The following is a 24,273-nucleotide window of genomic DNA, read 5'->3' as shown; positions in this document are numbered from 1 at the left end:
ACTTCATCACCCCAGCAGCTCTCCAACTCCCAGCCGCCCCGGGCTCGGGCTCTTAACGGCCTCCTCCGTCCCCGCCCCAGGAATGGCCTCTTCCAACCCTCGCTCCCGCCCTACCTCCTCCCCGCCCGTAGAATGGCGCCCCCCATCTCTTCCCGGGCCGTCCCGCCCCGTAACCTCACTTCCGGGGCGGCCATTTTGGGAGGTCGGCGCTCCGTGGCTGGTGGGTGGCGGAGGGGGCGGGCTCGGGCCCGGGCCGCAGCGGCTGGTGACAGCGGGGGGTGGGGGACGCAGCCCGCGAGCCGGTCAGTGTCGGGGGCGCCGCAGGGCAAGAGCTGCCCACTGGGTGATCGCAGCGCCTGCCCGCCCCCGCCATGTCGGACTTCGACAGCAACCCCTTCGCCGACCCGGACCTCAACAACCCCTTCAAGGTGAGGCTGGCGGCGGGAAGCGGGCTGTGGTGAGCCTTCCTGGGTATCGCGGCGGGGGGAGAGCGGGCTGCGCCGAGCCGCGGCCATCCCGGGGAGGGGCCCCGGCCCTTCTCCCGCTGCGTGCGTGGGGGCGGCTACCGGCCACGGGAGGTGGGAAGGGCCAGCGCTGCTAGCGCTGGCCTCGGCGGGGCTGGCGGGCCGGGGGCCGCTGGCTGGCCGCGCCGGAGGGGGCTGCCCGCCACGAGGCTTGGGGCATGACCGCTCTGAGGGGCTCGTAGGATGAGGAGCGGTTTTGGAAGCCCTAGAAACGGGCACAGCCGTTTCACAAGTTCAGGTTTCCGTGTTCCCTTCTGTGGCCAAAATAACATAAATCGCGTTTCAGGTGCATTATTTTGAAAGCGGGGAAAAATAAGGTTTCTTGATTTCGGCCGTAACTTTGTGTAACTGCTACTATAGTCTTTTTTTGTTTTGTTTGACTGACCCAGATAGTTAAGCTTAGTGAATTTACCTCCCTTTTCCTCTCTAGCCTCCTCCCAGCCCCCATCAAACTTACTTGCTTCTTTAGGTTATTTCTGAAGCATGCAAGGTACTTGATGGCTAGGTATAAGTTCTACTCTGCATCTCAAAATGCTGTGTTGTAATGTATTCTAAAGCTTTTAGTTTTTGCACTATTAACTTGTCATACAGCTGATAATTGTTTCTTCACGAACTGTTCTGGTTTCAGCTGTCAAAATGACCTGACCTCCTTGGACACTTCCCCTCCTTATCTTTGCTTTCTTTGTTATTTGAATCCAATTCAACTAGTTACTTGAGCTACTTACTTTAATAATCTTAACAAACTTTTTTTTTGCTTCACTTTATTTCATGCTGACACTTTAAAGCACACACATAGTATATGACAGTGAGTTTAGGATGTCAGATGGAATAATTAAGCCTTTTAAAAATTGAGCTGTCACATTTCAAGCATACTTGTGTGCAGGGAGCTTCTGGAAGTATAGCATTACTGACATTTACTCATTGGAGTCTGCCTGAATCATTACTTGGTTTTTATGTTCATAAAATTTAGTTGATAGTATTCCTTAGGCTAGACACTGTTTTTACTTGATGTTGTACACAGTGCAGAGACCTTACAGATGAACAGCAGTCCTGATGTTGAGGTTGCCGCCAACAATAGTTTGGACTGGCACCAATGGCAGTGTGCACTGTTCTTTTAAATACCTTTTGGCACCAAGCATTGAAAAAGTGTCATTGTTCTAGAATGTGTCTTCAGCAACAAAAATATGTGATGCTTCTCCTCGCTTTCAGTAATAGTTATGAAAACATCTAGCAAAACTTGTTCTGTATAGATACCCAGAGTGGTTAGGGCTATTGGAAGCAGTATCGTTGCCCCTGCATTGCTCATCAGCCCAGGTTGCTTGTCCTATGTAGTGTTTTGAGACCTCAGCTAGGGACCTACTTCAGCCATACTTACAGTTTGAAGACATTGCTTAAAGTGCAATAATTTATTCCAATTTCTCTTAAGGGAAGGATTTCTGTTGTAGCTGTCAGGCAGAATCCATGCTCTCCTCATCTGCAATGCATCATGATAAAAGGCCTGTGTAACAACTTCTCTGTAACTTGCAGCTCACTGTTAAACACAATTCTGGACTTCTTTTATTTGCAGAAGTTGGTTTAGGAAAGCTGTATACTGTTCCTTTTTCAGAGGCTTTTTTCACTTCCTTCAGTCTTGGCTAACTTCTGTCACATTCCACTGGCCACAAAAGATAATCGTGCATACCTTTACTCATCCACACATTTAACTTGAAGGGCAGAAGGCCTTGTATAATAAGCAAAACCTTGATTGTCATGTTGTTGGCATAACAGCTTTGAAATTAGAGGGTATTAATGCCTGTCTGCATTTAAGTTTTTTCTGACTATGTGTTTTAAAATACTTCACACATATAACCAGTATTTTCAGATGGATCCTGACAACCTAAGTCATGTTATCTGAACACCTTATTCAAATGTACTCATATTTTTATTTTTCTCTGCTTGGTAATCTTTTGTATGATGTGATTAGTTGTGTTCCGTACTTTTGAAGGCACTTCATTTGTGAATTGACACATTTGTGAAATGACAAAGTATGGCAGAGCAGGGGGTGTTGCATCACATGAGCATGTTGCCATGCCTTTTAATGAAAAGATTTCAGCAGAGATTCTTCCTTTATGTTTAATCAAATAAATATGTTCTCTGGGAAGGTAAAGGTAAAGCAGAAACATCTAGTTTGCTCAGTATTTTGTGTATTTAATTATTTTGCAAATCTAAAATTAGATTATGTTTCTGTTTTGGTATCTATTGGAAGTAATGAAATTTAGTTTGTAAAACAGTATTTCTTGTTTCAAGTATTAGCTTACTTGGATTGATCATATAACATTGTTGATTTTGAGACAATGGCTACTTAACCTCTGCTTTGTTTCTTCTTTATTCAACAAACTTGAACTGAACCCAAATGCTGATATGCTTTTGAAGTTGTAGTATTCCTCTGTAAATATCTGTCCGCTGGATGCTGTACCAACAAAACCAAGAGATGTTTTGGTTTGAAAGGCAAGAGATAATGAAACAAACAGATAAGTAACATTCTAACATTAAAAAGCTTTTGATCACTTTAAAGTTGTGCAGAAGAAAATGCATCCATGTACCATACAAATGAAGATGTGATAATCCTGCTATAATTTGGTGTAGTCCCTTGTCAAGAAATACACATTTGATGTGACCTGAAGTATCATAAATTAAAGCAGGCTAATAATGAAAGCTATTTAATCTCTTTCACTAAGAAGTGCTTGGTAAAGTTCTCACTGGCCAACAGTGCAGTCCTGCAGCACCCAAACAGTGTTGGGTGAGCAGAACAGATCTGGTGATGGTAACTGCGTGCAGCCAAGAGTCTAGAGTGCTAAACAAGTGCATAGAGAGGAGGCAGGTCTGAGCCCAAGTTAAAAAGTCAAATCAGGATTTGGATGAGATCCTGTGAAAGTAACCACGGTCAGCTAACAGTCCCATGATGCCCAGGCAAATCCATAATGATAAGGCAGCTCTGGCCATCTAGGAGGGGTTTGGGCATCCTCAAGGCCCTGGCAGTTTATTCTTGAATAGATTAAACCAGCATGAAATAAATTTTATATGACAAAGGGAAATTTCTAATGTAACTCTCCTTGTGCTGCTTTTTTTTTTTTAATGTCATAGGATAGGGGATAGTTTTAGTCTTCTGTCTTGGGAGGTGGTACAGATACAAAGGTTCTGAAACAGCAGTCTTCTCAAAATCCACTGTAAGCTTCATTTACTCTGAAACAATTCAATTAATCTACAATAAAAATGTGTTGGGTCTGTGGTTTTGTTTTTTTCCTTTTCTTTTCTAAGTGAATGATACTACTAATAAGAGAAGAAATTCTTCTTTTTTTAAGTAGAGCTATGAATTTCACAGGCCTTTGTGGCTTGGCTGACAGACTGTAAAAGGTTTGAGGGCTGGCTGTTACAGTCATCCAAACATGAAATGGTTACTTACGAGTGACTGTGGAATCAGGACTTTAAAAACTGAGTTCTGTGATGAATTCTCTTGGGTCAGTTCATCTGATGTGTTTAGAGATCTGAGCATGTGCAGGTATTTGATACTACAGAAATTATGGCAGGACTGAAAGCTAAGATATATTTCTGTTTAAATGTGAATGGTGACCGTCAGGTAAAAGCCAAACCACTATGTGATATGGATCAGGATTTAAACAGAATGGCTTATGTCTTTTTCAGTTTTAGTGTGGAAGGACACAGTCATGGAAACCCTCAAATACATGCAATATTAACTATGTGAGTAGTTTCTTTGGGTGGGATTAGGTATCCAAACTGTGGTTAACTTCAAGTTGTTGCTTCAAAAACACATGGATCTTCTGTTGTTCTGTCATGACTGCCATTCTTGTGTGGCTATCTGAGGTGTTCTAAGATACCTAAAAATAGTGTTAGGCACCTGAATTTTTCCCACTGAGGTCCCATGATTATTTGAGTCACTAGTGTTAAGTATATGTTAGATCTTTAATTTACTACTGAGTTAATTCCAGTTACAAGTGGATATTACACTTAATCTGACTCACATGAACAGAAATTAATCTTCTGTCTGGTTTGGCAGGAAGTATAAGCTGGAGGTTTAATGCTTGAAGCTAATAGTGCAGATGACTGCTACCTTGTGTGGCAGCAGAATCTATACAGTTTACACCTTCATTGCTCAAGTGAAGCTGAAGTGATAGAAACGTAGAGGAAGAAAGAGAAGTCTTAATTATTTTTTAAGGATCAGGACCCTAATTACTTGACATTATTTACTTAATTATTCTGCAGTGTTTGTGCTTTAGAATTCAAAAGTTTTATTGTATGCCTGTGTGTATAACTGAGTTTTAATTCTTTTATATGACTATAAAGTACACCCAATTAAGTTGTCTGTTTGAAATTAGTAAAGGACATAAAATATAAATATTTTTCTGACTTTATTACCTGGTTTTCCTTCATAACTTCAAAATAAATTCCCCTAAATCTTGCATAATTTAATGCTGAACATAATGGTGTTGGCAGTGTCTTTTAGCTGTCCTACATGGTAGTTAGATTTCAAGAGTACACTTCATCAGTGCTATAACTGCACTGTAATCTATTAAAACTGCTAAGTGTTTTTATGGATACTCAGCATCAGTTGTAGCTGAGTTTTTTCCAGATTTTCACCAAAGTGTTAACACAAATTGCATTAGTAGCATTATTGCACTATATATCAAGATTTAACATTACAAAGAGGAACAGAACACACATTTCAGAGCTGAGGAAGGAGAAAGATTTGAGAATAGTTACGAGATGGAGGTGATGCTTTGTATCCAATACTCCATTCCAAGATGGGGTTGCTGCAAGCTTTAGGACAAATTTGTCCTTGTGAGCCTCTGAAGTTCTTTTTGATTTCAAAGGTGGGGAATTTGCCTTGCTCAGTAGCTCACAACCCTTCATAGCTTTGCTTCTGTGACATAACGTGGCATATAACGGGCACTTGCTTGAGAGCCAAGTGTAAGAAACTCCAGTTGGCTACTTTTGTGCTATCGTATTTAATAATTGTGTTCTGGCAGTGCTAGAGTGAAAATCTTTTTAATACCATACTGTGAGGGGAGTGGGAAATGGCTGATCAGTGAATGAGATGCTGAACTTGAAATTGTGGGAGAACTGTCATAGTGGTTACTCAGATTTTTTTCTATTATTACAAGTACAGAAATAGTCTTTATTTTGCCTTTAAGTCATTAATTCCTCAAGGTGTTACGTATCTAACCTTTGAGGACAATTCTTTCATGTAGTAAGCGGTTTTTAATCATAGGTTAAAATATATTATTGTAGGTGCAATACATTAAGGCTTCCTTTATACTCTTAAATGTAAACTGTTTATACTGCTAATGTACTATTAGGATAGTGAAACATGAAATCTCAGTTTAGTTGCTATTTGTCAAGTTTTTGTACCTTTACTTGTTCTTGGGCCTGGGATGATGAAGAAAGAAAGTATGAAGAACCAGCCGTGTTTGACACTGCATCAAAACATTAGTAGCTTCTTGAAACTTAACTTTTCTGTGTGCAGCTTGCTGTGGCATGAACAGGGAGGAAGTCTTTGGGGAGTTTAGCTGTTTGATTTACAAATATTTACTGAACATGTGCAAATTGCAATTTCAGACGCTTAATCTGGCTGAATGTAGAGTGTTATGGGACTGAAAAACTATATCCTTCATGTGCAGGCTATCTTCTTTTCCAAGTGTCAGGTCCTAATTTAAGACCTGAAATCCAACAGTGAACACAGGAGGAAAAAAGCTTTGATATCCATTGCTGGCCAAATACCTTTTTTTCCCCTTCCAATTTAGTTCTCAAAAGCTAAGCGTTGTGAGAAATCTCTCCCCTAAAATGCTCGTGAGGACATACTGAAAGCAAAGTATATCATATGGAGAGTTTCTGCTGAAACAGGAATATCTTTCATCGTTCTTCAGAACTCGTTTATGAAAGGTGGAATGGGCACTTTTTGATCCAGACATCAAAGAACTCAGACTAATAAACATAGTTTCAGGCATTTTTTTGTTGCGTTTATGCTTAATTTTCTGAGCCAGTGGTGTGATCCTAGGGAAGTACTCAACAAAGAGCAGGAAGTACAACTGTTAATACTAAAACCAAACAAACAAAAACTCAGGATGAATTCTTACTGGAGAATGTTACGTTTAGAAGATGCTAATATGAAGTGGTATAGAGAATAAGTTGTGAAAATTAATGAGAGCTTAACTTGAAATCACAGAATCACAGAATGGTTTGGGTTGGAAGGGACCTTAGAGATGATCTAGTTCTAACCCTCCTGCCATGGGCAGGGACACCTTCCACTAGACCAGATTGCTCAAAGCCCCATCCAGCCTGGCCTTGAACATTTCCAGGGATGAGGCATCCACAACTTTTCTGGGCAACCTGTGCTAGTGCCTCACCACCATCACAGTGAAGAATTTCTTCCTTATATCTAATCTAAATCTGCCCTCTTTCAGTTTAAAGCCATGACCCCTTTCCCTATCACCACATGCCCTTGTAAAAAGTCCCTCTGCATCTTTCTTGTAGGCCCCCTTCAGGTACTGGAAGGTTGCTATAAGGTCTGCCCATAGCCTTCTCTTCTCCATGCTGAAGAATTCCAACTGTCTCAGCCTGTCTTCATAGGAGAGGTGCTCCAGCCCTCTGATTATTTTTGTGGCCCTCCTCTGGACCCAATCCAACAGGTCCATGTCCTTCTTATGTTGGAGGCCCCAGAGCTGGATGCAGTACTCCAGGTGGGGTCTCACCAGAGCAGAGTAGAGGGGCAGAATCCCCTCCCTTGACCTGCTGGCCACACTTCTTTTGATGCAGCCCAGGATACACTTGCACACATTGCTGGGTCATGTTGAGCTTCTTGTCAACCAGCATCCCAAAGTCCTTCTCCTCAAGGCTGCTTTCAATCCCTTCATCCCCCAGCTTATATTTGTGCTTGGGATTGCCCTGAGCCATGTGGAAGATCTTGCACTTGGCCTTGTTCAACTTTGTGAGGTTCGCACAGGCCCACCTCTCAAGCCTGTCAAGGCCCCTCTGGATGGCATCCCTTCCCTTCAGCATGTAGACCGCACCACATGGCTTGGTGTTGTTGGCAAACTTGCTGAGGGTGCACTCGATGCTACTGTCCATGTCGCTAACAAAGATGTTAAACAGTGCTGGTCCCAATATGGACCCCTGAGGAAAGCCACTCATCACTGGTCTGCGTGTGGGCATCGAGCCATTGACTTCAACCTTTCGAGTGCAACCATCCAGCCAATTCCTTACCACTGAGCGGTCCATCTGTCAAATCCATGTCTCTCCAGAGACAAGAATGTTGTGTGGGACAGTGTCAGATGTTTTGCACAAGTCCAGGTAGATGACATCAGTTGCTCTTCTGTTATCCACCAATGCTGTAACGCTGTCGTAGAAGGCTTAGAGCTTACCTGTTTATTGTTTGTGTTCATTATTCAATGCCTGATTAACTTTTAAATTCAATGTTTTATTACTCTGCAGCAGGGACTATGCATGCTTCACAGTTTTTCTCAGTATATTTTGATGAGTTGGCATTTGCTCTGTTTTTAGAATGAGATGCAGTGAGTGTAAGGTAAATGATTCAAAGTAATTCTTTGTATTCCCTGAGTTGTCAGGTCTAGTCTTTTCAGAAATACTGTAAGTAGTGTTTTGAAATACAAAGAGCAGCTCCTGTTAGCATGAGTTGTTCGATGCACTGTAGGTATTCAGAACAACTTGAAGCCTAGCAGCCTACAGCTGAGCACCCAGACTATGAAAAGTTTGTTTCTTTCCATACTGAGGGTAGTTCTAGCATTAGAGAAGATCACAGTGAATGAGTACAGGAGAGATACGACTTTCCAGGCTAGTACTTGCCTCCTTCAACAGTGAGATTACTCTTCTTTTCCTGTGATCTCTAGTTTACTTCTCCTCGAGTCTTTCTGCTTGTGGAAGAGATGAGGCTATGAACGTCTGTTGAAGTCCAGACTGTGTAATTAAGATTTTCTGAGTGTAGGATTTGAATGCTATTTGCCGTGGTGGGGTTCAGTATGTATATTCAGTACAATTATTTTTTTTTTTTTTTTAACTACATAATGAAACTTTTCTTAAATAGAGCTGATACTGGATGTCCTGAGTCATTCAGTTTTTTTCAGAGCTGCTGCTACTTTTGCAAACAATAGCAATATTTGGCAGAAGTATAGCAATTGTTAAATCAAAAGGAGAATGGATGTCTGGTGAAGGGCTTCTTGTTCAATTCACTGTGTATTTAAGCATACAACTTATTTCTAGTACTAAGACTTTTGATGTAGTAAGCTTGTTTGGCTCAGCATATGTTTCCTGTTGTTTGTCAGTGTTAGAATGTGACAATAGCTGTGTGAAGAGATCTGAGAAACTTTTTCCCCCGGTCTTCTCTAAAACACTTGGAGAAAAAAGACTTTCTTTTATCAGATATTTATGATTGTTTGCATATTGTATTTCTAAATATAGGTGGCTCTTCTGAATTTGACTTGACTTCTCTTTCTTGCTTTTTGGAAATCTGCTGCTGTTCAGTGGGTGTCTCATGAGTCTAATAGTCTAGTTATTAAAATAATTGCATTTAATGTCCTTCACAGGCACAGTTGGGCTGAGTTATTTTGTTAGTACTGCACTCTTCATACACAAAAGTTGAAATGTAGTGTTGAAATATACTTTTAAGCAGCTAATTTAACTTAAAATACTAAGTGCTATTTGAATTTTAATAATGTAGACATACTGTTTAATTATGTGGCTGATGGGCAGCTATCACTAGTTTTATATGTGTCTATACTTTGAACATTTTTATGTGTAGAAGAGGGAATGATATGGGAGCATTTGTGGAAGGGGTACCATACTGAAAGCATGAAAAAAAAAGAGTATTTTATTCTCTGCTAATTCACACTAACATGTCAAGGCTAGAATAAGTGTACTGGGTCTGGCTAGGATCGAGTTAATTTTTTTCACAGCAGTCTCTATGGTGCTGTGTTTCATATTTGTGACCAAAATAAGTTCTGGTAAGGCACAATGTTACAGCACTGAACAGCGCTTGCACGGCATCAAGGCCTTCTCTATTTCGCACTCTGCTTCCCCCTCGGAGTAGTCTGGGGTTGGGCAGGAGGCTGGGAGGGCACATAAGCAGGACAGCTGACCCCAGCTGACCAAAGAGATATTCCATGCTGTATAGCATCACGCTCAGCAATAACACTGGGAGTGCTGTTTGTGGTGGTGGGGCTGTTCCAAGGTAACCATTGCTGAGAAGCTGTCTGGGCATTGTCTGCTGGTGGGAGGTGGTGTGTGACTGCCTTTCCATCACTTCTGGGTTTTTCTTACGCTTTTTTTTTTTCCCTACCTCTCCTACCCACTTACTAAACTGTCTTTTTCTCAGCACTCACAAGCTTTACTTGCTGTAGCCCTTGTGATTCTCACTCCCATACCACTGGGGAGGGCAGTGAGCAAGGAACTAGGTGGGAACTTAGCTGCTGGCTAGGGTGTACCCACCACAGTAAGGTAAAAGTTTCAGCTATATACAACTTTCTACCATCCTGTATATTGAATTATGAAATTTCCTTATTTGTATTAACTTTGCTTTAAGTTCATCTTTTTTGATCTTGTACTTTCAAGTCTAGTAAGCTAATGCCTAATTAAAATGTCAGATTTAATTCTTCCCCTATTTTTTATGATCTTTTTATTCAATGTTTCAAATGACAGGTATTTTGACAACAACATTCACCCCCTACACACACTTTCCCTTGTTTTTGTTGTTTGTCTGCACAATATTTTGTGCCAGTCATTTAATGAAAGAACATGTTACAATGAATTAGTGCATCAGTTTATGCAAGACCTGATGAGATTTTAGTTGGAACAGTGCATTCAAGTCTAGGATAGTAACTAAGAAATATTGCAAACTTTGGGGGTTCGCTGTCACCAGGGTGGTTTCATTGAAATCACTGATTATGATATAAGTCAAATGTAGGAAAGCTGATTTTGAATCACATGTATGCACTTATAGAAAGGGTGATTTTTGTTCAGTCACCATTAAAATACTGCTTTGCAGTAAATGTATCGTTTAGCCAAAAGTGATAGCAGTTTATGTGACCAGAAGGGTAGTTTTTATCTATGCTTATGCACATTAATTTGATTAAAATATGCAACATATACTTTTTTAAAGCAATTATTTTATTGTCTTAAACTTTTTTTATAGTAAAATTTTCTTAATTGCCTCATATTAATAAATTTGTGACTATAGCTAATGGAAAAAACAGGCTTGTTCTCATTTGCTGTATCCTTCAGGATTTTAGAGTTGATAGTCTGCCCTGTTTTTTTTTCTAGATCTAAATAAGTTGCCTGTATCTACTAAGTACTGTTCCTGCATTTGTAGATGAAATACTGCTGTCAAGACTAAGCTAATGCTGTAGTAGATGCTGATTCTAAGAATCTAGTTTTTATATTCAGTAGCTTGTATATTAAGTGTAGATTAAGTCACTTACTGTATTTGTTTTAAAAATCAGGCAAATATTTTGCGTACAGGTTTTAAATGTAGCTGCCTTTAAAGGAAATATGAATGTAAATGTATATGACTGTAAATACTTATCTTTTTCCCAGTCTTTATCAACTACAGTTTGTTTTCTAATGTTGAACCAGATTCTTGAAATTATAAAATGCGTATAACTATACATAACGGTTATAAATAAGTAGTATATATACAGCTATTTTGTATATTTGATGTACATATAAAATATTGTAGACTTGTTTTGTGCATTTATGTAAATATAAATGTAACTAACCATATTGAATAAGTAGATTTATTAATTTTCAAGAAAGCCTTCCTATGTTCTGAAGATGCAAAAACCTTAAATTAAGGCACAGGATTTGAAGCAGGCATCACATGGAATAAGTACGGTTTTTCTTCATATGAAGTTAGTGTAGTCTATGGTAGCGGACAACTCTTCTGCAGAACCAAGCCTGCCTGTCTCTAGCATATAAATATTTCATTCCTGAAATCAACTTCTCAAGCTAAACATAAAGCAGTCTTTTTTACTATATAGTTCATTGGAGGAAAAAAATTACGCTTTTTTCCTTAATTTTACCAGTTCAGGTAGAAGCTGAACCAGAGGTGCTTTTGGCATTATGGGACACTGTTTCCTCAGCTTCATTTTTCTGAAATCTTTCTCCCATTCCTGAAGGTGTTGGGGGTACTCCTGGGTACGGAAAACCAAGATTTACAGAAAGCTCTTTTCCTCTGTTGTGCTTTTGGGTGTATAGTTGTGGAGTCTAGTGGTCAACACAGCAGAATACAATTTTCTTCCCTTCTCTATTGAGAACTTTTTTCCTTAGAAATCAAATGTATGACAGATGGAGTGTCTTTTAGACTACGTTAATCTGGGTTTATGAGAAGCTCATAATGGAATGATGTAGTTTTGGAGACAAAGAGGTGGATGTTTACAGGCTTTTTTAGTGAAAACAAACCTTTTTTTAGATTGAAACAAAAGCATGAGTTTTATGTAAGTGTTGACTTGTTGCTTATATGTACGTGCATACATTTACAGAACTGTTTTCTCTTCTAGGATCCTTCTGTTACACAAGTGACAAGAAATGTTCCTCCAGGCCTAGATGAGTACAATCCTTTCTCTGATTCAAGAACTGTAAGCATGTTTGTTTCTTAATCATGCTGTTAATCTTTTTAGGTCAGACTGATGAGGTATTGTTTTCAGAGTTTGGGACTGATGTTGCAAAAAATGTGATGGACTAGCTAGAGGTAATGGAAGATGTGTAAGAATAGATAGTCCCATAAAGTATTTGGAGGATTCAGTGGGTGGGTTGACTTAAGTGAGCTGACAAGGAAGAGTGACTTTCTGAAAGGGGGCCAAAACAGAACTGAGTTTTTCCCCTGTTCAGTTGGACTTCTGGTAGTCTGTCCTTATGCTTTCTGAATTTCACTTGGTTTAAAGCTTGTGTGGTGCACTTCTCCAGTGTCTTGCTTTTGATTTCCATTTCACTTAATGAAAGTGCTGCTCAGAATAACATTGCATTTAAGTAACAGTCCACAGGCTATGAATAATTGTGCAGTAGTAAAAGGAATAATCTATGTCCAAGAAACACAGTAGTTTTTTGCCTCTAATCTATAGCTTTAATTTACCTTGTGCTTATTTTCATCCATGGGGAGGAAAATACAAGGAATGGGGTAGTAAATTCATACTGTAACAGCATTCTTCAGTGGTTACTTCTGATAGTAAAGATCTTGTGCAAGATTAGCAAAATGTATGATGATTACTGTCTGTCAATATAATTTATAAACATTCAAATACTGTATTTTTGAAATGTAGGCTTATTTCATATGGCAAATCTGGTAGTGCTGATAGGGAGTGTTGGTATTTGAGTCTTTACAATTGTTGTGGTTTAACCTGGCAGGCAGTGAAACACCACACAGCAGTTCTTTCACTCCCCTGCCGTGGGATGGGGGGGAGAATCAGGAAAAAAAAGGTAAAACTCTGGGGTTGAGATAAAGACAATTTAATAGGACCGAAAAGGAAGGGAAAATAATAATAATGATAAAAGAATATACAAAGCAAGTGATGCAGAATGCAATTGCTCACCACCCACTGACTGATGCCCAGTGAATCCCTGAGCTGTGTCTGCTGCCCCTTGCCCCCTCTGCCTGGCCAACTTGCCCTAGTTTTATTACTGGGCATGATGTCATATGGTATGGAATATCCCTTTGGTCAGTTTGGATCAGCTGTCCTGGCTGTGTCCTCTCCCAGTGTCTTGTGCACCCCCAGCCTCTTTGCTGGCAGGGTAGTATGAGAAGCTGAAAAGTCCGTGACTTAGTCTAAGCACTGCTTGGCAACAACTAAAAGATCCGTGTGTTATCAACATGATTCTCATCCTAAATCCCCCAAAACAGCACTGTACCAGGTACTGGGAAGAAAATTAACTCTATCCCAGCCAAAACTGGGACAGCAATGCAGCAGTAAGGTTTCATACAGTGTAAAATGATAGACTGGAAGAAGCCTGTTTTTGAATATACCTTGGATCAGCTGTTATTCTGTTAAGGCAGAATATTTACAACTAGCAATGATAATAAATAAGTCTCCAAAATTTTTTTTCTTCTAACTCACAATATCAATAATTATGATTGATTATCTTTGTGAAGCTTGAAGAGTTTCAAAATTGCTTTGTATTGACCATAAGTTATAAAGACAGTAGGTCTTGTTTAAAAAAAATCTAGAGCTACTCTGACTTTTTTTATTTATGTACTTATTTTAACATGCAGTTCTGTGGGAAAAGGAAAACTGAAGTATATGGCTAAGGTTATCTGGCATTGGACAGTTAGCTGTGCATGTATAAAGAATTCTAATTGCTTATTACAGATGTCACTCATATAGAAAAATTGGGAGGATGGAGGAAATCTTTAAGTCAGTGTTCAGATCTACTGAGTATGTGCTGTACTCGTGCACTGTGATTCAATTAATAATCTATGGGATGCTACCAAATTCATAAAAATTGTCTATTGAATGAGTAGCGCTCTTTCTGTAGAGGAAAAGAACTCACAGGTTTTCTCGCAGAAAGCAAGACTGAAAGAATAAAGTATATATGCAGGTAAGAGTGCAGTAATAATCAACCTCTAGGTGATACTCCCCTTCCTCTCTCTGTATCTTGTGGATGCTGAATATGTAAGTATTTATTCTGTAATTATATGCATTTGCATATATGTGCTTAGGTACCTGAGGATATGCTCCCAATTCCATGTGCTCACCTCTCTTTTCCTACCAGCTTTGTATGCAAGAGAATGGCATACTGTATGTGTACAAATAAACGTATGTTACAGGAGTAAGGGAAGAGAGTGGAAGTGAATGCCTTTAAGGATTGTATGAACAGAGGTGGAAGCAGGGTCTGTGAATTTTAGGCTTGGAGGCTTACAATGTCCGTTGGGGTAGGGATAAATAGAAATTACTCTGCATTTTTTGTGCTGCTCAGAGCAAAAACATTTAAATAGTTTCTGGGGGCTTTGATTTGCTGCTGTTTCTTGTTCTACCTTTGTTGTGAAGCTGGGTCATCTTGAACAGTTTTGTGCAGGTAATCCCACTTCTAACATTCAAAAACTATAATGATGCTAGTGAGCAGAAAGGATACTAGATGGTGGTAGTAAAATATATCCTGGAGATTTCTGTGCTCTTTAGTTTGAGAATCACTGGTCTGTAAGACTTAAAATGATGTTTGTTTCACTATGAGTAACAATGGGTAGTTGTAGTTTTTAAGGAAGCTGAGAATGGTGTGCTTCAATTAGAAATCAAAATTTCTAGTGGTCATGTAAGATGGTATCTTCCAGTCTATAGCATTAGCACACCATTAACCTTCTTTCCCCCTTCCATCCAAGTTCAAGTTAAAGCAAGCTGGACTGCAAAAATATTTCTCCATTGCAAATCCAGACAAGAACGTTTCTTCTGTGTGAAAGTGACTTCAAACTCTGAATACTGACATTTGTTATCTGAGCTCAGTTGAGTTCTCCCTTTGCCAAGGGAGATGCTTCCTATCAGTTCTCTCTTGGTTATTGGGGTAGGACAGAAAAAGAAGGAAATCCTACTTTTTCTCAATATTCCTTTTTTTTTTTTTTTTTTAAGTATTTCAGTGCATCCGCCTTTTCTCAGTCAACTTATATTCAGTGGGGAATTTGGTGGGAAGATAACATGTAAGAGATAATGAGGAAGGGGAACAGGCATAGGAGATTTTAGGTCTCAAATGTCACCACCTTGATATCTAACATGAGAAATCAGGAAGTTTGGGGGTGTTTTTTTGCTTCTTACCAAATTTCAAAGCCTGTCTTATTTTTGGTTGTTAAACCAAACAAAGTTTTCATTGAGTGGTACACATTTCAGATTAAATATCATTGCCTGCATCTTCAACAGTTTTGTCTCCAGCCCTTACAGCCACCATGGAGAAGACTTTGTGTCTTTTGTCATGTTTCTGGAATCAACAAGGAACAGATGAGATTAGACAATTAGTATTCTTGCTTCATCATGTAATGAAACTGCTGTTGAAGAAAGCTGTTAATCTATTCCTGCTTTCACAAGTTTTGCTAACGCATGTTGAACTGCTCTGAGCACTCTGTGTATAACATGTATAGACACAATAATGCATATAGCAATCTCTATCAAATTGTTGCATTAAAAATTTGGAAAAAATCATTGGGTTGTGGTTTTTTGGTTTGTTTTTAAGAGACATATTTTAATGGACCTTTTTTCAGTAAATTCCTGGGCTGCTCCCCTCCTCCTGTCTTGCATCCAGATACAGTGAATTGTTTATAGGAAACCAGATTGATCATCAACACCTGGCTTCTTTTGGAAGTCTTTCCTCCACCCCCAGTAAATAAATTACTTCACCCACATGGGGAAGTCTATTCAAGAGAGAACTACTTTTGACCATTTATCTCCAGCCAACATCTGCTCTTGAAGTGAGGTCATAATAATTTGCTTCTTCCCCCAGCGCAGATTTGAGAGCAAGGCATGAAATAAAAAGATCTATCCCAGAAGTACCATTTGGGGTAGGAACAAAATGTAGAGTGGTGTTGGTTGAATTTCAAGATATAAGTACCTTAGCGTAATGTGTCAGGGAGGGTCCAAGTATGTATCTGTGAAGTAAAATCTCTGTAAAAACAGTCCACTTAGTTCCCCTGTCCACATGTGGGTGGTATATCATGATGTGATACGCTATTATTCAGTGATGGCTGACTGCAGCCCTCACAATACAAGTCTGAATAATTAGAGTTACACCCTTAAAAAGACAGAAGTTCTGACCATGTGTATTGTTGTGACTGTCTCATTAATCCTAAGCAGGCTGCAAGTCAGTTAGGTATCTCTCTTCCATACCCAAATCCCTAAGCCATCAATAGCACTTGGACAGGCAGCCAACAGCACATGGACAGACACGTATAACAAAGTAAGTGCCAAGTCATAGGATGCAAGGGACGTCCGGAGGTCAGCTTTTTCAATCCCCTCTATTCAAAGTTGGTCACTAAGTCACATTGCTCAGCATCTTGTCTTGGGGAGTTCTGAATATATGCAAGAATGGAGATCCTGTGACCTCACTGGGCAACCTGCTCCAGTGTTTGGCAGTTCTTACAGTGATTCCCCACCCACAATATCTAATTAGTTGGCCGTGTTCCAACAAGTAACATGCTGTGTAATAAAAGCAGCATCATCTTTTCCCAACAACCTGATGTGTATACTGATCCATAACAGTCAAGATAGATCTGTTTCATTTCTTATACTTAGTAAATTATGTATTAATTGTGGCAGAATTCTACAGCTTTATCCTGATATGCAAGTAAGACTGACTTCGGTCCAGCAAGTATGAAATTAGGAAATTGAAGAATTTTTACAGGATGTCTGTGATGTTTTGCTCGGGTAAAAAACATGGATCAAGTTTTTTTCTCTTTTTTTTTCCTCATCAAAGTTAAAGGAGTTACTGGCAAGTACCAGATTCACTGGTTTCCTTCAAAGATGCCTCAGCAATTTTTATTCCTAGAAATCCTATGTCAATAAAAATCAAAATAATAACATAGACAAAAGTACACTAACAGATGGGAATTCCTCTTCTGCTTACTTAATAGTTAGGGATTTCAGTGCCTTTATGAAATGTCCATTACTTCTCAAAACTAGTTCCTGCAGTTACCTAGTTTGACATCTGCAGGATTTTGATAATTATGGACCAAGTGTCAATAACTCTCCCAGCTGCATCTTCTGTGCTGATAAAACATTTGAGGTGACTTTAGCAAGTGGATGTTTGCTTTTGGTCCTAAATAGCAAATTAACTGCTCCTATAACTAGCTCTAATCTGACTGCTTGGTAATAGTATTTCCTCAATAAGATTTACATTTACTATGTACAATTTTTGCCTGTTTCAAATGCATGTCCCTTGCCAACCTTTTAAAAACCTGAATCTGAGCTATTGCTTTCCAGAATGCCTGCAATTTTAGATTTCATACATCTTGTACAGTAGCACTTAGGCCATTTTCAGAGAATTTTTCAATACAACAGCTTGTAAATACATCTCCATTTCAGAATGTAAGGAACCTACTGTATGCTAGCTAACGTTCCAATAATTATTTTTACTGGAATTGTTTTGCAGCTTTTTTTAAATGAAGTTAGCTTAATTATTAATTGAGCTAACTTCAGAGATGGCAATTAGAGCAAACCTGTGCTTGCTCTGTGTTTGGAAATTGATGTGAGACATTAACTTCTAGAGTTGTGCTTTGTATTGCCTTTTTAATAACTGTACAAAGAACTGTCTGCCTTACTGTTTTGCCTACTAAGCCAATAAATTATTATTTCTTTGACTTTTATTATTTATGTTTTAACTGCATGTATGAAGCAACACATATTTTGAATACTTTGTTTGCATTAAGGCTTAGCATGCATAACTTCTGTTCTCCCTGGTTCTTGTTTGTTTGGCTTGTATGCATTTTTATTGAACTTGTTTTCCAGTGATTGATGAATACTAGAAAATATATTTATAAGACAAAAGAGGACATTGAGTGTCTGGCAATGTTAGCATGAATAACATTTTAGTTTCTTTTTTGTTCCTATACCCTTTCCTTACTACGTACGTCAGTCCAATAATAGATAAACTTGTATGTCAGCTGAACTTATATTTAGGTCCATGCAGTTCTCCAGATCTCCTGCACAATGCTACAGCTTGAAGATGTACCTTTTCTGATTTAACTTCAGTACTTCTTGCTTCTAGGAAAATCCCAAATGGTACAGCTATGTTTTGCATTTTTTTGGTGGGGTTTTTTTTGTAGCTGAATGATTTTCTAAGCCAGCTGGATGCTTCTGTTTGTTTCATGTTAAGCAGCTAGGGGGCTTTTTTTGCTTCTCAGCTTTGATTAGAGTTATAAAAATGAGTACTTCAGTTTGATAGGAAGACTTAGTGCAACCTGCACTTAAAATGTTTGCATGCTGGTCGCTTTTTAAGAGCCATCTCTTAAGAGCACAGGAGCAGGCAATTCCAAAGTGTCAGAAGTCAAGCAGGCGCGGCAGAAGGCTGGCTTGGCTGAATAGAGATCTTCTTCTAGAACTTAGACAGAAAAGGAAAGTGTGTGGACATTGGAAGCAAGGACAAGCAACACCGGAGAACTACAGAGATGCTATTAACCAGTGTGGGGAGGAAATTTGTGTGGCCAAAGCTTGATTAGAGTTCAAGCTGGCTAGCACTGTGAAGGACAACAGAAAGGGATTTTCTTAATGTGTTAACAGCAAAGGGAGGATCAGAGATAACATTGGTCAGTGAAGTTGTTTGAGACTTGCTGCTCCAGCTGGGTGCACACCTGATGGGGTTCAGCCCAGGGTAGTCAGACAGCTGGCCAGTGTTATTGTGAGACCTCTTCATTATTTTTCAGTGTTCTTGGGACTCTGGAAAGGTACCAGTTGCCTGGAAGCTGGCAAATGTTGTCCCCATTTTCAAGAGCATGAAGGCAGGCCCTGGTAATTACAGGCCTGTCAGTCTTACTTCAGTACCTTGTAAAATTATGGAGAAGGTTGTTCTGAGACTTACTGAAAAACACCTGAGGGACAATGCTGTGATTAGTCATAGCCAGCACGCATTCATGAGGGGAAAGTCCTGCTTAACTAACTTAATTTCCTTTTACGACAAGGTCTCTGTCCTGATTTTGGCTGGAATAGAGTTAATTTTCTTCCTCATAGCTGGTATAGTGTTGTGTTTTGGATTTGGGATGAAAATAATGTTGATGACACACTGATGTTTTCAGTTGTTGCTAAGCAGTCAAAAGAGCATTCAGCTTCTCACGCTGGCCTGACAGCGAGAAGGCTGGGGGTGCACGGGAAGTTGAGAGGGGGCACAGCCAGGACAGATGCCCCAAACTGGCCAAAGGGATAGTCTGTACCATATGACGTCACGCAGAGTATATAAACTGGGGGAGTTGGCCAGGGAGGCATGGTGGTTCAGGTGGGCATCAGTCAGCGGTTGGTGAGCAATTGTGCTGTGCACCACTTGTTTTGTACATTCTTTTGTCATGATTATTATCTTCTTTTTTTTCCTGTCCTGTCCTGAAATAAAGACAGAAATACACTGTCTTTATTTCAACTCATGAGTTCTGATTCTTTCCTCTGCCCTGCTGTGGGGGGAGGGTGGTGAGTGAACAGCTGTGTGGTTGTTTTGACTACCTACTGAGCTGAACCACAATAGTCACCCATCTAGTTGACCAAGGAAAGCCAGTAGATGTGGTGGGTTTGGATTTTAGCAAAGCTTTTGGTACTGTCCCTCACAGTATCCTGCTGGACAGAATGCCCAGCACAGAGCTAGAAAAGTCTGTAATACGCTGGGTGAGCAACTGGCTGATGGTTGGGGTTCAAAGAGGTATGGCAAACAGGGTTACATCAGGCTGGTGGCCAGTCCCCAGTGGGCTTCCCCAGGGTTTGATTTTAGGGCCAGTGCTCTTTAATATTTTTATAGATGATCTGGATGCAGGAGTCGAATACACATTAAGTACGTTTGCTGAAGATACTAAATTAGGAGGAGCTGTGGGCTCCCTTGAAGGTAGAGAGGCCTTCCAGAGAGACCAGAGAGCTAGGCAATCACCATCCGTGTGAAATTAACAAGAGCAAGTGCTGGAATTTCCAGCTGGGACAGGTCTAATCCTGGTTATATGTACAAACTGGGCGAGGTGCTGATCTCTTCTCTCCGGTCACCAGAGATAAGACACAAGGAAATGGAATGAAGCTGCATCAGGGTAAGCTCAGATTGGACTTCAGGAAAAGGGTCTTCACTGAGATGGTGGTTGATCACTCGAACAGGCTTCCTGGGAAGCCTGTCAGTGTTCAAGGAGTGTCTGGACGATGCTCTTAGTCATATGGTTTAGTTTTAGGTAGTCCTATGAGGAGCAGGGAGTTGTACTCGATGGGGACCCTGATGGGTCCTTCCCAACTGGAGATATTCTATGATTACAATGCTTTCTTCATTGGTTTTTCATCTATAGAAGATGATTTAAAATATCTGTGCCTGTTGTGCATTGAATTGTCATCTTTGAACAATAACCTGGAAATATAAACACATTAAAGCAATATGGAACTTCCACCATTTGAGGTAGATTTGGGCCCTGACACTTTGTTCCCCTGTGCACACATTATGAAACTAAAATAAATAATTATGGAAACACAGTAGTATACAAAAACAGGCATGATTTTTTCTGTACTTGATAAAGAAATGCTATATGTCAGCAGCTGGCTGTATCTTGTGAATACAGTGGCTGGAATGCAACTTTTGCTGGGATTATAGTCTTAATAATATATCAACCTAGCAAAAATGATAGGAGCAGTGATATGTAGCAAAAATTAACAGCGGATGCTGAAACAGATACGTAATTTTTTTCTTACCTTTCTTTACTACCTCTGAGACTCTTACAAGCTTTTTTCTCTACTTTTTCTACATCATGCACTAATTACATCAAGTCAATCACTTATTGTGATAATTAATATTCAGTTAATTGTTGATGATAATGAATCATAAATCACTCATAAGTGATATTAAACACACAATAACATTCATGAATGGTGTAGACATACTTACTGTTGCTCAAAAATAGCTGCTTTAGATGCACCGTAAAAAGAGACTAACCACGCTGGCTTTTTGCTGCTTTGTCAAATGTGCTACTGGGGTAAGACAGCCTTTAGAAAAGTGGAAACTATTCTCAAAGAAAACTTAAGAGCTTAAACTCTGCCAAACTAAGTGTGAAACTGTAAGGCAAGCTCAAAGCTCTGAGGAAAAACTGTAGAACAACTTGGGAAACTTTCTTTCCTGGAAGCAGGAAGCTTCTGCCATCTTTCAGGTTGTAAGAGTACTAATAGAAGATAATGATGTCAGAGAAAGCTAAATGAGTTGTTTCTTTACAGGAGAAGTGTCTTAAATTTAAATTCTCAATAGAATAGGCTTTAGAGAAGTGATAACTTGCTGGAAATAGGTAGTCAGCTGAGTGTTAAGAAAACAAAGATGGAAAATTGCTAAAGCATGAACGGGAATGTACCTCAGCTGACTTCATACCAGAGGAAGGAAGAGTGACAGCTGTCACACTCACTATAGAAAAAGCTCCTAAAAAGATTCAAGAAATTAAGAGGCCAGAAGGTACAAGTTATTTACTGGGAAGGTAGAGGGGAGTGGGGTAGGGAAAAGTCTACTAATTATAATTTTTTTGTTGTTACTTGATTGGGATTTTTGTTTGTTTAGGGTTTATTTTGTTTTTTTAGCAGACCTCTACTGCTAACTGCTTTAACCTTTGAACAGACGTGGAAGTTCCGTCGACTGCTGTGTCATTCCTGCATTAAGTAATGGGCTGACTGTAGCACACAGATCTAATGACAAGAGACTCAGAGCAGCTGTTTCCTTGCAGTGCAGTGCTTGAAATAGTAAGCCTGGAGTGTCCTCCTTCATGTTACGACAGTGATAACAGCTGTATGGTTTTTGAGGGTCTAAGGCCTGAAGGAAGGTCATAATCCCAGTCATATTATTATGGAGTGTCCAAAGGTATATGTGATTGTTAATCACATACACCATCCTTGTAAAAGTCATGGTAGCCTTTCACTTGCAAACCTCCATTATAGTCCAAATAATCAAGTCAGTCATACTGGTTACTGTAAGGTTATGTAAAATGTCAGAGCAACTCTTTGATTATGTTTATAGATGCTTTCAGTTTAAAGGGATTGGTAAGTAAAAGGGAAAGCAATAAACAAAGGCAGAAACACAAACCTGATAGGTAAGTGATAACAGAGATGAAATGGAAGACCAGAACTGTTCAGCCACTAATTTATGGGCTTTGAAGAGGGTCAGCTTGGGCTTTTTAACTGATAAGAAGGAAGAAACAAGATAAGCATGAATATTATGGATAGTTGAGGGGAGCCTGTGGAATTTTGCAAAATTTATTAAGGAATATTTAGGGGAATAGTCAAAGATGTAAAGTAATTGGAGACTGGGGAGGAGCAAGGAGGAGACTAGAGAAGAGGATCGATTAGAAGGGGCTGGTTGCATTTAAGTTGCTACTAGTCAGTACACTTGACCAACAACCATGTGCCTAATCACTGCAGTTATTGTTAAATCCTTTTTTAACTGTCTTTCTATGACATTTCACTCTCTACCGCATCTGTGAGTGCTGCAAAGTCTAGATGCCAGCAACTGGAGACAATAAAGTGAGAGACTTAGGTGCCAGCAACATGGTCAGACCCCAAGTAGTAGTGGTCCATATGTCTGTGGTGTCAGCAACTGAACATCTGGGTGTCAGCAGCTGGCAAGATCATGGGTCATAGGGCCTATGTGTTTGAGGTGCCAGCAACTGAAGGGACTAGTGTGTTTTCCTCCGTGTGTATGTGTAATTCACTAGCAAAACTTCAAGCTGGACTAGCTGGAAAATAGGAGGAAAACCTCTCTCTGGGAAGACTCAAAGTCTGAGCAAAAAGTGAGTTAAGTCTGAGCTTGGGTATATAGCAACCTGAGAGTCTGTGGTGGTGTTTGAGGGAGCTGTAGAAGTGGAGGTTGCTTGTGACACAAGTTCATGAATCTTCTAGTGAATGTCAAGCTGGGCTAAATAGCAAACAGGAGGAAACCTGTATACCAGGTAAGAGAGCTCCAGACCCAGGCAGGCATATCAGACAGGTTGAGGGCCCACTGATAATCTGAGGGCTCTGCTTGTAAATCTGGAGTGAGGCATGTGTTCTCAATAGTGAACTTCAGTGCTGATCAGCTGGAGAGGAGGAATGGGCTATGACTCTGTGTACCTATGTTCTGTGTAGTTCTGATAGTGTTATGTGGGGGTGTTGTTAAAGGCAGTGTCCTGCCTGTGGCAGCATGTGTAGCTGGCCATCCTAGTGTCCTTGGTGTGTGTTGGGGGGTGTTTATTTCTGTGCATCCCTAGGATATGCACTCAGCTTGCTACTAGCTGAACCTGGAAACAGGAGAGCAATAGCTATCTCCATCAGCCTGTCATGAAGAGCCTTCAGAGGGTCTCAGGGTGTGCTGAACTGGGCTTCAGAAATTGGAAAGGAGGTGTCCCCACGTCTCAGCTTCTGCTGGAAGTGGTAGGCTTTGTAACATCCCTTAACAGCTTCTGTCCCCCAGTCCTTCTTGACTTTCCAGGATTCCAGGATGCACAGCCCCTGCTACAAATACCTGGTGTAGTCTCATTTCTTCCAGGGAGCACAGGCTTTTCCCTAGGCACTGGGTCTTTTACACAATTGTCATTATGTGCACAGTAGACAGCAAGTCTAACACCATATAGATGGTGAGCTAGCATGTAGTGGAACCTAAACAACGTAGAAATCTGAATCAGAAGAACCTTGTAAATAATTAGTACCTTATATTAATGGTATGCTGTTGGCTAACATCTTAATTATGTAGCTCTAGTGAGCTTTCTGGTTGGTTCCTTTATTCATAAGCATGTATGCATGTTCCAGCCATTAGCAGCACTGCAGGCTGTTTGGACAAAGCAACTTTCAAGGATAAATATTTTAAATTCATTGTTAAAATATTTTCTAGTCTGACAATCCACTTTTTACACTATTACAGGTAATATTACTGTTACTATTACTCTTTACAGTATTATGGGCAGGCTACTGGAGACCTTGCTGGAGATTGTGAACAGTCTTGCTCATTAGTCTAGGAACCAGCTCCTTATCAGTTATGCTTTCAAAGCTGTTGTTACTTTAGCCACACAGCTACAATAATGAGACTTTTTTTGCTTTTGTAGCATTGCTCT

The 24,273-nt window shown here is 40.0% G+C and overlaps 1 protein-coding gene across 1 annotated transcript in view; it reads left to right on the top strand.

Moving 5' to 3' along the window:
* Nucleotides 1-371: 371 nt before the first annotated feature.
* SCAMP1 (secretory carrier membrane protein 1) overlaps nt 372-24,273 on the top strand; it is a gene marked incomplete at both ends in the record, with an annotated part of 42,787 nt that continues 18,885 nt past the window's right edge. The window contains 2 exons of the mRNA XM_082013392.1: nt 372-428; nt 12,086-12,163. Coding sequence (XP_081869518.1) covers nt 372-428; nt 12,086-12,163 — 135 coding nt within the window. The remainder of the gene's footprint in view (nt 429-12,085; nt 12,164-24,273) is intronic.

This window comes from Phaethon aethereus (assembly GCF_964289735.1).
Source record: "Phaethon aethereus genome assembly, chromosome: Z".
In the NCBI taxonomy this organism is placed as follows: Eukaryota; Metazoa; Chordata; class Aves; order Phaethontiformes; family Phaethontidae; genus Phaethon; species Phaethon aethereus.
The sequence above is the reverse complement of the archived record's forward strand: the minus strand, read 5'-3'. Positions and strand labels throughout refer to the sequence as shown.